Source organism: Papaver somniferum, chromosome 5 (assembly GCF_003573695.1).
Source record: "Papaver somniferum cultivar HN1 chromosome 5, ASM357369v1, whole genome shotgun sequence".
Taxonomy (NCBI): domain Eukaryota; kingdom Viridiplantae; phylum Streptophyta; class Magnoliopsida; order Ranunculales; family Papaveraceae; genus Papaver; species Papaver somniferum.
This window is the reverse complement of record NC_039362.1, coordinates 216,261,597-216,273,942: the sequence shown is the minus strand read 5'-3', so window position 1 is coordinate 216,273,942 and position 12,346 is coordinate 216,261,597. Positions and strand designations below refer to the sequence as shown.

Below are 12,346 nucleotides of genomic sequence, written 5' to 3'. Positions count from 1 at the left end.
AATTTTCATTCCTTGGTGGTGCTGCCGGAGTGGCTGGGTAACTTGGCTTCTCTTAGGGACTTGGAGATAAACTCTTGCCAGGATCTCAAGTGCATGCCGTCTCAAGAGCAGATGTTACGCCTTACCTCGCTTCAACAACTGAAACTTATTGATTGTCGACTGCTGGTGAATAGGTGCAAAGGAGGAGGACAAGAATCGGACAAGATAAGACACATTCCAAAGGTTGAATTTCATCTCAGTGAATAGAACCAGATAGATTCGCTCACGTAAGGTGTGTTACTGATGTTCACTTCTAAATTTTCTTGCAGTTGTGTCTGTTTGTATTGTGGGAATTCATTTTTACTCATTTTGTTTTCTTTAGTTCCAAATTTGGAATTTAACTTACGATTATGAAATACAGAGTTGTAACTTATTTGAAGTTACAAGGCGTTTAAATTTCTAGAAGATGCAGAGCCTTTGAATTTTCAGTTCTAAACCGGTGTTTTAAAAACCGGATCGGACCGGCCAGTCAGACCGGTGATCCACTAACATGTTAAAAAACCCAGATAAAACCGGATGACCCGGCCGATCCAACCAATGACCCTTACGACCCAGTCCGGTTTTAAACTGGTTTTCTCAAATGACCCAGTGCACCTCAGGCGACCCATATATATGTTGAATATGTTGGACCCAAATTTTCATACAATTTTTTTTTTTTTAATTTACCAATTGAAACACAAGAAAATAACCGGAAGAGATAAAGATTGAAATGAATAGGCAAATATACAAAGATTATAGATCTCTATTTCATTATTTGAGACCAAAAAGGAGTAACATATAGTAATGAATAGGTAAAAATACAATATTGAATTTGAAAAATAGAAGAAGAAAGATAGAGAAGAGGAAGAAGAGTAACATATAGTAATGTATAGAGAGATGGAGGCAGAAGAATAGTTACGGCCGCCTATGTTAGGGGAGAATAAAGTTAGTTTTAAATCTTAGGGTTTTCTTGGTCAGAACAATGGAAGGAGGAAATGTCAAAAAGGCCCCTAAATCACGTTTAACATATCTACATAATCAAACGCCAGCTATATCTTACAAAAATGACATATTTAGCTTAATCTAATTGAATTGATATATATTCATTGACCCAGTCAACCCACTGGTTAGTCCAAATGTACCAGACCCAGTAAGTTTTCCGGTTCGACAGCCAGTCTGGTTTTCAAAACATTGTTCTAAACTGCTGCATTATGTGAAAACATCGACTATTATTCGATTCAGCATAGATATCACAGGACACGGTTCACAAGAAAATTCAAATATACAACGACTCTCAAATCCGGTAATATGCAAATGATGAAAATATATGGGCGTCTTAAGGTGAAACCTGTTTCGAGGCATACTAAATTTTTTTTTGAGGCATACTAAATGATGATACCATCTAGGGTATGCTTATAAGGGGTGTCCTAGCAATGGGTAGATTACTAAGTTACCCTTAATTATTTTAAATTACTTAAACCTAAATTAATCAAAATCAAATCAGTTCAATTATTCTTCCCTTATTCTCCCTCTCAAACAATTTGAAGTTTTTTTCGTTGTCGATTAATCATTCACCCATAAATCTTTGATTCTTGATTAAAATCACAATTGTAAAATCATCAGTAAAACGAAGAGATATCAAACTGTCGCAAAATCCCTAATTGAACCTACCTTCGTTCTCATTTTTTTTGTGTTTCAGATTCTGCTGATCCACGAATATCAACTATGAGCCGAACCTAGTTTATAGTTTAAAAAATCATTAAGATTAGCTGATTTGAATTTGTTATATTTTCAGCCGAACTGAAGACTTCAGTCTCATAAAGTTGCTTTAGGTTCGGCTTATAATGGATGTCCAAGTATTATCCGAACTTAATATTGTAGTTCAAATATTTTGAATAATTAGCCGAACCTAGGCTGTTTAGGGAAATATTAGGTTCGTCTGATTCAACTCTGGTTGGTTTTCGGCCGAATTTTTGACTTGAATAGGTTCAGATATTCATTGATGTTCAACTGGTTTTGGTATTGGTACATTTTGAGTCGAACATTATACTGTGAGTCGCCTTTTAAACTACAAAGAATAAAGTCAAGGTTCGACTAACTATTAGAAGAGTTTGAATGAGCCGAACCATAAACAAAAATTCAATACTTGGGTTCGGATTTAAATTTATAAGCCGAATGGTTCTTCGAGCGTAAAGTTCGGCCTTTAGTTTTCAGCCGAACCCAAAACAGATTTCCGAAAAAATCAAATTTTTTGATGAATTCAACTCAAAGAAAGGAGACTAAACATCTTATATACAACTATACTTGTGTATTATTAGTATAAAGTTCCTCATCACCAATTTTGAATCACAAAATTCTCAGATTTGTCATAATTCTCTTAAACCTAGGTTTTTTTCTCTTTTTCTTCCTCTCAAAACCCCAAACTCTCTCACAATTTTTTTCTACTAATTACTTAACGTTAATCAATCTTTAACAACACTAACTAATGACAATCATAAACACTAATTAAATAGGATATACTTTCCATTAATAAAAAAGGGTGGATAAGGGGTGATGTTCTTTTTTATTTAGTGACCCTATTTTGTCACCATTTGGTATGCCTCAAAAAAAATCAGTATGCCTAAAAACAAGTTTCCTGAAGGTCTAGGCGGCCTAGGCGGGCAGCCGCATAGATCCCAAAAGTCATAGGTCCCCAAAAGAAAAAATAACATGGAAATTTTTTCATGTATCAATGTATCACACATTTGATGACCATAAGGTTCGAGGGTCTGGATGAGTATATTTTTCGATTATAGGTTCAACTCTGTGGTTGTATATCTTTTCCAATATGAGCAAAGGGTTATGTGATAGCTTATTATAGGATGTAACACCATATCTCATTCAAAAAAAAACATACAATTGGAGGACATGCAAAATAATTAGGCATATGCTAATAAGACAAAACGAGGATTTTAAATAGTAATTCCCAAGTACCCCATATCCATATATTTTATGTAATTTCTAATTTAATCTTCATTTATTATATTTAACAGTTAATCATGTGTAGCATAAATCATTTCATTGAATTGTCGATGCAACAACATTAAATCAAGTTATTTATGATCATGAAGGTTTAGGCGAAGATTCAATCCAGGAAAGTAAACAAGCTGATCATATAAGTTTCACCTAACACTCATGCATGTATAGATATTAATGTATTGAAATTTGAATTTTTTATTGATTCGCCATTATTAAGCCTGTAAAAACTTAGTCTCAGTATAATAACAACATGAATATCATGCCGACAGGGACCTAACAGCATGGCATCCATACTTTCACCATGCCGACACACAATATCTCTAAATTTGAAATTGTAGTCAACATTTTAAATATAAAGAGTGTGCCTTAAGTACACTGACGACACAAAAAATTTATTATCGAGCGTAACTGGGAATTTTCAGTTACGATTTTACAGTCCAACGTAAACAAGTTCTTTTAAAATAAAAATTATCGATGATTAGGTTTCTTTCGAGGAGGCATGTTTATATAATTGAATTAATCGCCGAAGAAATTTTTGAAGTAACGATGAAACCGTGTTGAAATCGATAATGGAGAAAAAAAATCGTTTTCAAAGAGAGGAAATGGCAGAGAAGGAGGAGAGAATTTGAAAGGGAATGGAAGTATGAGAAGAATAGATTTAGGTTTGATTCAGTTTTATTTGTTTTAAATGGTAGGTTAGTACTTTCGCCTCCAAAAAAACATTCCTTAGCATGACTCTAAGGTTATTACGGTATCTCCCAATTATGCGTTCTTCTAAAATGAAATTGAATAATAATAATGAGTGTTTTCCCGTCTACAAGAAGAGTTGACGAGTGATAGAAAGAGAAACAAAAACAAAAAAAAACGTTAAAAAGAAGAAAGAATCTTAATTTGGGACATACATAATAATTTTGGGGCATACATATTTGTAACCCTATCCCATGGATATAAAGGGTGTATTAGAGAGAGTTAAGTTATTAAGATACGTTTGAATCTATTGAATTGCACTAATATTTTTCCTTATTCTTTATTTTTGTTTATTTAATTTTATTAAATTTTAGTTTTTTTGTAGATATATTTTTTAAAATTTTGCCAATCCTTTTCAATGTTTCTTCAACTTTTTTTTTAATATAATTTATCTATTTTTTTTAACTATTTGTTTATATTATTCGATAACGAATATTACATGGTAGCCTACCATGTAATAAGCTAAGCTCCAACGGTGTACTACTACATTAATTGAACAGGTTGTCGTGTTAGCCTACCAGTGAGTCTCATGAGGACCATCCAAGGAGCCGAAGCGGATAATGAGGCTTATTATGTCGCAAGGGGGAAAGTTAACTCCACCTTCCATGTCAAATATTGTAATATTACCGAAGCGGATAGTAGGGTTGATTATGTCGCAAGGGGGGCAAGCGAACTCTAGATTTCATGTCAAATACTGTAATATAGCGCCATCGGGGATTTGAACCTCGGACCTCCTAGAACGCATTAGCCTTTAAGGATCGGGGATGACCAAACTGGTTTTTTTTTTAATTCATCTATAAATTAATTAATCGGAAATTATTTGGTTGACAAAAAACTAGTTGGAATTCTAGCGACAAACTGAACACCAACACCTTTTTTGTATAACCATCCCTAATATCTAAAAGAAATAGTTACATTTCTTAACATTGACATCAATTATATAAAGATGATCATTGAAACTTTTCAAGAAATCCATACAATCGTCCCTGAGTGCGCCAAGCGTCGATAAATCCAACATGCCTAAACCGTAACCGTGCGCTAAACATTTATCAAAATATTTCTTGTATCTAATGGCATTGCTTAGAAATAGCCCTGGTTGGAAAGTGTGAACACCTCCACCCATGAATGGTGAAACCGCAGTGACATCCAAAACATCGCACCTGCTGTCCATTTGTAGACTAAAATATCCGCTGGTCGTGGAGCACCCCTATCATTAGACTAATGCACAACCTCTTTCATCGTTGGAACACACGCTCAAAAACATATGGTCGCAATAGTGTCTCAAACGAGATCATGGCGAACACATATGTTATGCCAAAATTTGTTTATTTATTAGAACTTCAAACGTGCCGTAACTGCACGAACTCCATGATAAGTTAAAAAAAATTTGTCATTTTTAACCCTTGTCAAAAATATTTTTAGCTCTATATAAACTGAAAAATTTTCTCCATTTTTTTTAATTATTAACTGAAAATTGTTTTCCATGATTTTCCTTTTGGATAATTGGTAGGTTGATCGAAATATCTATTTCGGAGAAACCACCGAGTGAAACATGTAGTAGGACCAACTGAAAACCTTTACTATCCCAATGGTAAATTCATTTACCTTAACATCCTTCAACTTTTTTCGGGTTTTTTTTCGGGACAAATTGTGATCAGTTTGTACAATTTTTTTTTGTTTTAGAACCAGCTTACATTTACATTAAAAAATCAAATAAACTTCTGTAATTATGTCATTTGTGTCCTAACGACATACAATAAACAATTTCCCACTACCATACTGAACCTTCACTACCACCAGAACCACCCATTATCACTATCGTCACCGGCTCCATGCATCACCCCCCTAAACACCACCCCTTTCATCCGTAACTCTATTGATATGATTATTAATAAATTTATTGTTTGTTTGATAAAAATATATTAAAAAAAATGTGATGGATTGAATTTCTTTTTTATAAGCTGGTATTACGTTTCTTTATTAACAAATTTATTATTTATTTAATAAAAGTACATTTATTAAGATAATTATAATACATCTATAACGAGAGATTAATAAAATAAGTATTATTTAATAAATTAATGATACACTCTCCATTTCAGAAAGACCGTCCTCTATTCCTTTTTCGTCAGTTTCATTTGTGTCTAGTTTCTGTTTATAATCATACTTTCCAAGGAACTCTCTAATATATCCTTAGATTTTAGTATTCATAAATTCATTTTTAACAGGACCCGGTCTAAAATATTATTATTTATATTTTTTGAGGAGAAAGGTTAAGCTTCATTAATCAAGAAAAAGAAAAAAAGAGAGCTCATACATGTGCTTACAAGATCGTAACAAAGGTTGGATCAACAAAAAGAAGACGCACAAAGACGAAGCAGCCACTGCACAAGATCAATATTTGTTTTTTGCAGATTTCATATGACCTCTACCAAGAACCTCATGGCTACAATCGTATTTCACTCCTAACTTTTTCATTTCCTTCTCTATCTTGGGCGTTTTCCTACTCTTTGCAACCATAGGTTTTCTATTTTCATACTCAAGAGCTAACTCTGAGAATATATCTTTACTTTGTCTCTTGGACCCGCCGCAAGGTTTATCTTTCAAAGCATTTTCTTCCCCATGAACCTTATCAGATTCATTCACATCTTGTATTGCAATTTCTTCCATCCCATTTCCATCCTCACTTAACTTGCAAAAGGAAATTTAGGATCAAAGATGTTATTTGGATTTACCTGGATTACGTTCTCTCCTTCTACATGGATTTATTTTGTTTCATTTCCATCTTCCATTGTACTTTCTTCTTCTTCCATAACCTCCTCTCTAATTTCTGAATCATTTTGTAAATCTTCTTCACTTACACTTTCATGTTCTCCAGACAAAGCTTCAAAAGAATTTGGGCTGCAAGTAGAAACTTGCATAATACCTTACTTTCTACCTGCAATCATCTTCCTATTGGTGTAGGTTGTCCACTGCTTGGTAGAAACAACTGCATCCAACTGATTTACCATTACTTCTGTTTCACCTGTTACCTTATGAGCCATAATTGCCATAGAAATTTTCCCTCATCTACATTACCATCTTCTACTCTAATTTCATAATCTTGGGATGTTTCATTAGTAACGGAGCTTGGTTCACCTGTAGTTGAAGGTGCAATAGGAGGAACCCATTTTTTTGTATGCTTAGACTTTGAGTTAGAGCCGCAATTATGACTCAAATGACCAAAGTTTTTACAATGACAACATGAGGATGGTTTCCAGGAGTATTCTGCTGTCACTTCATATTTCTTATCATCTATTCGAAAAGGAAACTTTGTTGGATATTTGCAGTCAGCATCAATCTCTACACAAATTTTTGCAAAAGCCATTTTTGTCTTCATTACAGTTGGGGTATCTGTCATGATAGGTTTCCCCACAAAACTAGCAATCTTTGAAAAACCAGTAGCGTTCCAAAGATGTAAAGGAACACCTCTTAAGATCATCCAAACAGGAACAATATTAATTGATTCAATTTTTTGTTCTATAAAAGGTGTCCAAGGACAAATCAGGAAGAGCTTACTAGCAATATGTACAAACCCAATTTCTAAAACCTTTGTTTTGTCTTCTTCATGTGAAAATCTAAATACAAAAGCTTGTTCTCCATGTATTGTCATAGAGAAATCTCCTTTTGTTTTCCACAGAGAGGTTAATTGATCTTTCACAAATGAAAATGAATGCTTTTTGCCAAAAAATAGCCAACAACCAAAGAATTGCACAGATCTACATGAGTTTGTAGCTCACCTGAAGTAAAAGAAGCAAAAGATGAACATCCTCTGATATTTGGTTCCTCATAGGCTACCATTATTTATGAAGGTGAAGAAATCGACGGATCTGATAAGCATGAGATATCACTAAAATTTTTATTTCCTGGGTTTATTTATTTAGCTCCTGAAACAATCAGGGGAGGAAAATCATTCGACCCAAGAATGATAACAATGTTATTAACACTGCCTAGAGGAGATTAGAAGATGGCTTCATTAGAAGATATTACATTGCCTATAATTGCCGGAGTAGTGGGGATGGTGGGAGGATGAGCGTAAGGGTGTTTATCAATTAAACTTATCAAAGTGTCATCCCCAACATGTGAAATACCAGTAGATGTAAGAACCTTAATGGCACCTGTGAACATGCCACTTCGAATATTTTCTCTAAACACTCTCAATTTGGGAGCCTCTTGGTTATTACTCTTCCTCCGCTGCGTCTGTTTGGGCCGTTGTTGCTCGATCAATAAGTCACAAATCAACTTGAAACATCCATCCGGCTCATACCACTGTACCACAGCAAAATGAAACGATCGATAGAAGCTATCTGTAACTTCTTCTGAATCCCGGATTTTTACTCATAATTGTTTGTAGGAACATACAAGTGCAAGACACAAACAGGAAGAAGTAATGGTCACACCTAGTTGGAAATAACTCGGGGGTTAGCCAACACCCTGTCCAAAGTGAACTTCAAGACCCTAGATAATTCCAGTTTGCACTTAGGGGGGATGTATTTACAGTTTTAAACTGCAGATGGAAAACCCTATCGAGCAGCTCTAAATTAAGGCATGGCAAGCTTTCAGAAGAATCAACAGGTTCATTAACGTCATCAATGATAGCAACAGTAGATGGAGAAGTACAAACCAGACCATGAATGATAAATTCTGCCTTATTACCATTCCAAGGACAAGGAAGAAGATGAGACTTACACGATCTATACTCTAGGAATGAATATGCATACACTCTGTACAGAGCCACATTTGAAGTTGCGACAAAGCGACTTCCCATGCTTGGTACACCTCGTGAATTGCAAGCCTATCTCTGCATCGGTCTTTCTCCTTCCCATGCAAAAAGTGCTTATCATTCAGATGTTTCACCAGTGAGTCTCTCACTAATCCTCTTCCCCCCACGCCATCCTTGCATGCATCGTAACCTCTAAAGGGGAAATAGATAAAGGAACCAGATTGATAATCCTTAGAGATGCTAGGGCACAAAGAAGAACGAGTTCTATGCATTGAAAACCCTAAAAACCATGCCAAAAACCCGATGATAATGATCCACAGAAACAGGACAGGCAAGGATAAGAGTAATCCTTCACCCTCAAGAAGAAACAAAGAAGAAAAATGATTGATCAAAAGAACCCTAGTTCCTTCACAGGGACTTCCCGGGGGTTGCCGCCGGAGACTCTCTCTCTAAAATGAACTCCTTTATTTGAACAAATTTAGGTAGTCTTCATTGCTAACAGTTTTATCGAAATAAACATGGGTAGTTAAGTAAAATACTATGGTCTCGTTAATATTTTGACAAAGTCAAAGCGGCCAATCTTTTTGAAACGGAGGGAGTATAATAATGATGTAAATAACCACAACCACCGATTTAGCTTTCCCAAGAATAAATATGGAGCGTCATTTATCTTGTCTAAGTTGTCCAAACTATGTTTCGTAAGCTTGATTTATTTATAAAACCTATGTTTGGATGATAACGTGTTAGCCGAACCATCGATGATCCTCATATATGAAGAATACTGAGAGGTTCAGCTGATAACTTGTCAACCGAAACTTTCCTTATAAATACATACCTAGGTTCGGCTGACAAGTTATCCGTCGAAATTAACTTTGTAACCGTAAAGCTTAGGTTCGGCAGATTCGAGTAAAAAATAGGACAACCGAACATAACATTGTTCTACATAAACTGAAGTTCAACTAACACTTTTTGTTTAATTATCATCTGAACCATTCATCAACACAAAATGAAAAAAATAAGCAGTTTGGTTGATAATTTTTTTCAACTGTCCGTCGAACTTCGCTCTGTAGCTGTAGTAAAATCATGTTCTTTCGATTTAATCATAATCATAAATCAAATACAAAAAAGTATTACTTGGGTTTGTGGGATATGGACATATCCTTTCCATGAGAGAAGAAAGAAGAAAAGAAAAATAAAAGTAAAAAAAGAATTAAAGAAAATTAGAAAACAAAACTTCAAAAAAAGATTAATTAACTAATCAAAAGTACCCAATTAAAAGACATTAACCCTTAATCAAATAAGGGTACTATTAAAAAAGGGAAAATATTTTTTGGTATTATTTTATGTGGTCCTAAGTTAGTTTGGTTCACCAATAAAAGGGGAGTTCTGTTTGGTCCTTATTTATTCGAAAATATTAAAATATATAAAGTACTTTTTTCTCTCTTATTTTCCTTCTTCCTCGCCTGACTTACATATAGTTTTTTCTTTCTTCTTTATTTTGTTTCTACCAATTTCTCTCTCTTCTTAACATTAATAAATAAATAAAAAATTAGAAATTAAATATTTTTCAAAATATAAGCCGAAAATTAATAAATTTTATATGGAAAGTTCTTGACGAGATCTACACAACGAGTACTCATTAAATTATGTTTTGGAACTTAAATTTTTTTCGATATAATAGTGGTTTATATTTGAGAATGAACAATATTGTTGAACATCTAGTTCATTCTAGTTCAAGCAGTTTATTTCGTAGAATGAACTCGTATATACTAGCAATTTATTTTGTAGAATGAACTCATAATAGTATTTCATTTTGAAGAATGAAGTCGCAATGGTAATTCATTCTTATTATAGTTCATGTTGTAAAATGAACTCGTAATTATAATTATGGTAGTTCATATTGTAGAATGAACTCGTAATAGTTGTTCATTATGGTAGTTCATATTATAAAATGAACTCGTAAATGGTAGTTTATATTGTAGAATGTACCCATGATAGGAGTTCGTATTGTAGAATAAACTCGTGATATGAGTTCATATTGTAGAATAAACTCATAATGGTATTTCATATGGTAGAATGACCTCGTAATAGTAATTCATTATACCAATTCATTTTGTATAATGAACTCATATGTTATTTCATCCAAAAGATTCACTTTTTAGAATGAACTAGCTAGTATAGTAGTTAATTTTTAGCTAAAGGATAAGTTAAAAATCAAAAGCTCTGAAATATAGCAACAATGGTACTCGTTGGAAAGCTCTCGTCGAGGGCTTACCGAAGATATATTGTTTTTCATTTTTGGACATGTGGTTTAAAAGATATTTCACTTTTAAGTTTTTATTTAGGGATATTTTGTGTTTCCTCCCTTCCCAAGATCACTAATTAGTGTTTCCTCCCCAAAAAGATTGAAATTAGTGTTTCCTCCCGTCGTTAGCTTTTCCATCCGTTGCTCTGTTAACTAAGTCAACACCTGTGCATGCGAGGCGTAGATTGTACACGTGTTTCATGAACTACCTAAATTGCCCTCTCGTGCTCACATAGGTTAAATGCCTAATCTCATCTTCTTCCCTTTGAAATTTGGAAAAAAATTATGTAAACCTATTGTAATCGATTGATTATCACATCCCAATGAATCCAAGCCGATCTATTCATAACTGAACCTAATTGGAACAATCTTCGAATATTATCATGAGCCATACTAGGAAACAGACTGCGAATGAATGGGTTTGCAAGTTTTTCTCTAAAAGGAAATTTGGGTCTTCGATGGATTTGAAGTTGGTAACATATATGATTAATTGGCGAGAATATAAGACATGGGTTGTTTGCTGCACCTAGAAACATCGGATAAGGAAACAATTTGTTGATACGATTTCGTGCGATTGTTTTCAAAGTATCAGGACATGATTGAGAAGCTGAAGAACACGGAAGAATTGAAGATGGGATCTGTGGCTCAAGTATTAACCGATTGGTGAAAGTTTAAAGAGAATAATCAAACGTTGATTATACATGGGTTAGGATCTGTTTTAGTTTCAATTGAGCATGTGGTGCAAGATTTTGGTGAGTTATTAATGAAACTTCTTACCGTAAATATCAGTAGAAGGAAAGTTTTTGGACATGATTGTAGCAGATCTTGTTGCTTCTGTAGCCATGGCTACGACGGGAATTTAGAATGGGTTAGGAAACGTGGATTTTGTAATCTACTACCAACATTGACAACAGCAGTTCAAATTCAGCTTTATTCAAATTGGGAAATCGAAAGTGGAGTTGGTGATGAGATTGGAATTTGTAATACGGCGTAATGTGTAAAATATTGTGTTACGAACTATTGATACGATAGATTTGATCAGGATTTGAAAGAATTTCTTGTTAGGAATTTTTAAGTACCTTGAACGAAGGGAAGAAGATTGAGGAGCGAGAAAAAATATAATAAAAATATTTAAGGAAAATAGAGGATATTTTGGGTATTTTGAATAACACGTGTTTGGTTTTTTCACTTCTACATTTATGCTAACTCGGCTAACCAAGCAATGGATGGAAAAAGTGAGACGGGAGGAAATACTAATTTCAATTTTTTTGGGAGGAAACGCTAATTAGCGATCTTGGGAGGGGAGGAAACACATAATAGCCCTTTTATTTATATATTTTTATTAAGAGAGAGAAAAAATAAAAATAAAAATAAAAATATTTTTGCCATTAGGACCGAACAGTAATATTTAAGACCAAACAATAAAATAAATTTGAAAAAATGACCAAATAGACAGTTGACTAAGTCAACTAGACCAAACTCACTCTAATATATTG

General features: G+C 33.9%; 1 protein-coding gene across 1 annotated transcript; it reads right to left on the bottom strand.

Annotated features, from left to right (window-relative positions):
• Window positions 1-6,177: 6,177 nt before the first annotated feature.
• Window positions 6,178-7,623, bottom strand: LOC113280825. The gene is made up of 4 exons (XM_026529404.1): window positions 7,563-7,623; window positions 6,816-7,302; window positions 6,600-6,684; window positions 6,178-6,474 (listed from the first exon to the last, which is right to left on the bottom strand). Exons 1-4 carry the CDS (start codon window positions 7,621-7,623, stop codon window positions 6,178-6,180), a joined length of 930 nt encoding a protein of 309 aa, XP_026385189.1.
• Between the last annotated feature and the right edge of the window lie 4,723 nt (window positions 7,624-12,346).

Coding starts and splice junctions, on each gene's coding strand:
- LOC113280825 (XM_026529404.1), bottom strand. CDS start 7,623: ATGGTAGCCTATGAGGAACCAAATATCAGAGGATGTTCATCTTTTGCT. Junction 7,303..7,562: donor TTTTGCTTCTTTTACTTCAG/GTGAGCTACAAA, acceptor CACCTTTTATAG/AACAAAAAATTGAATCAATT. Junction 6,475..6,599: donor ATTCAGAAATTAGAGAGGAG/GTTATGGAAGAA, acceptor TCCTTTTGCAAG/TTAAGTGAGGATGGAAATGG.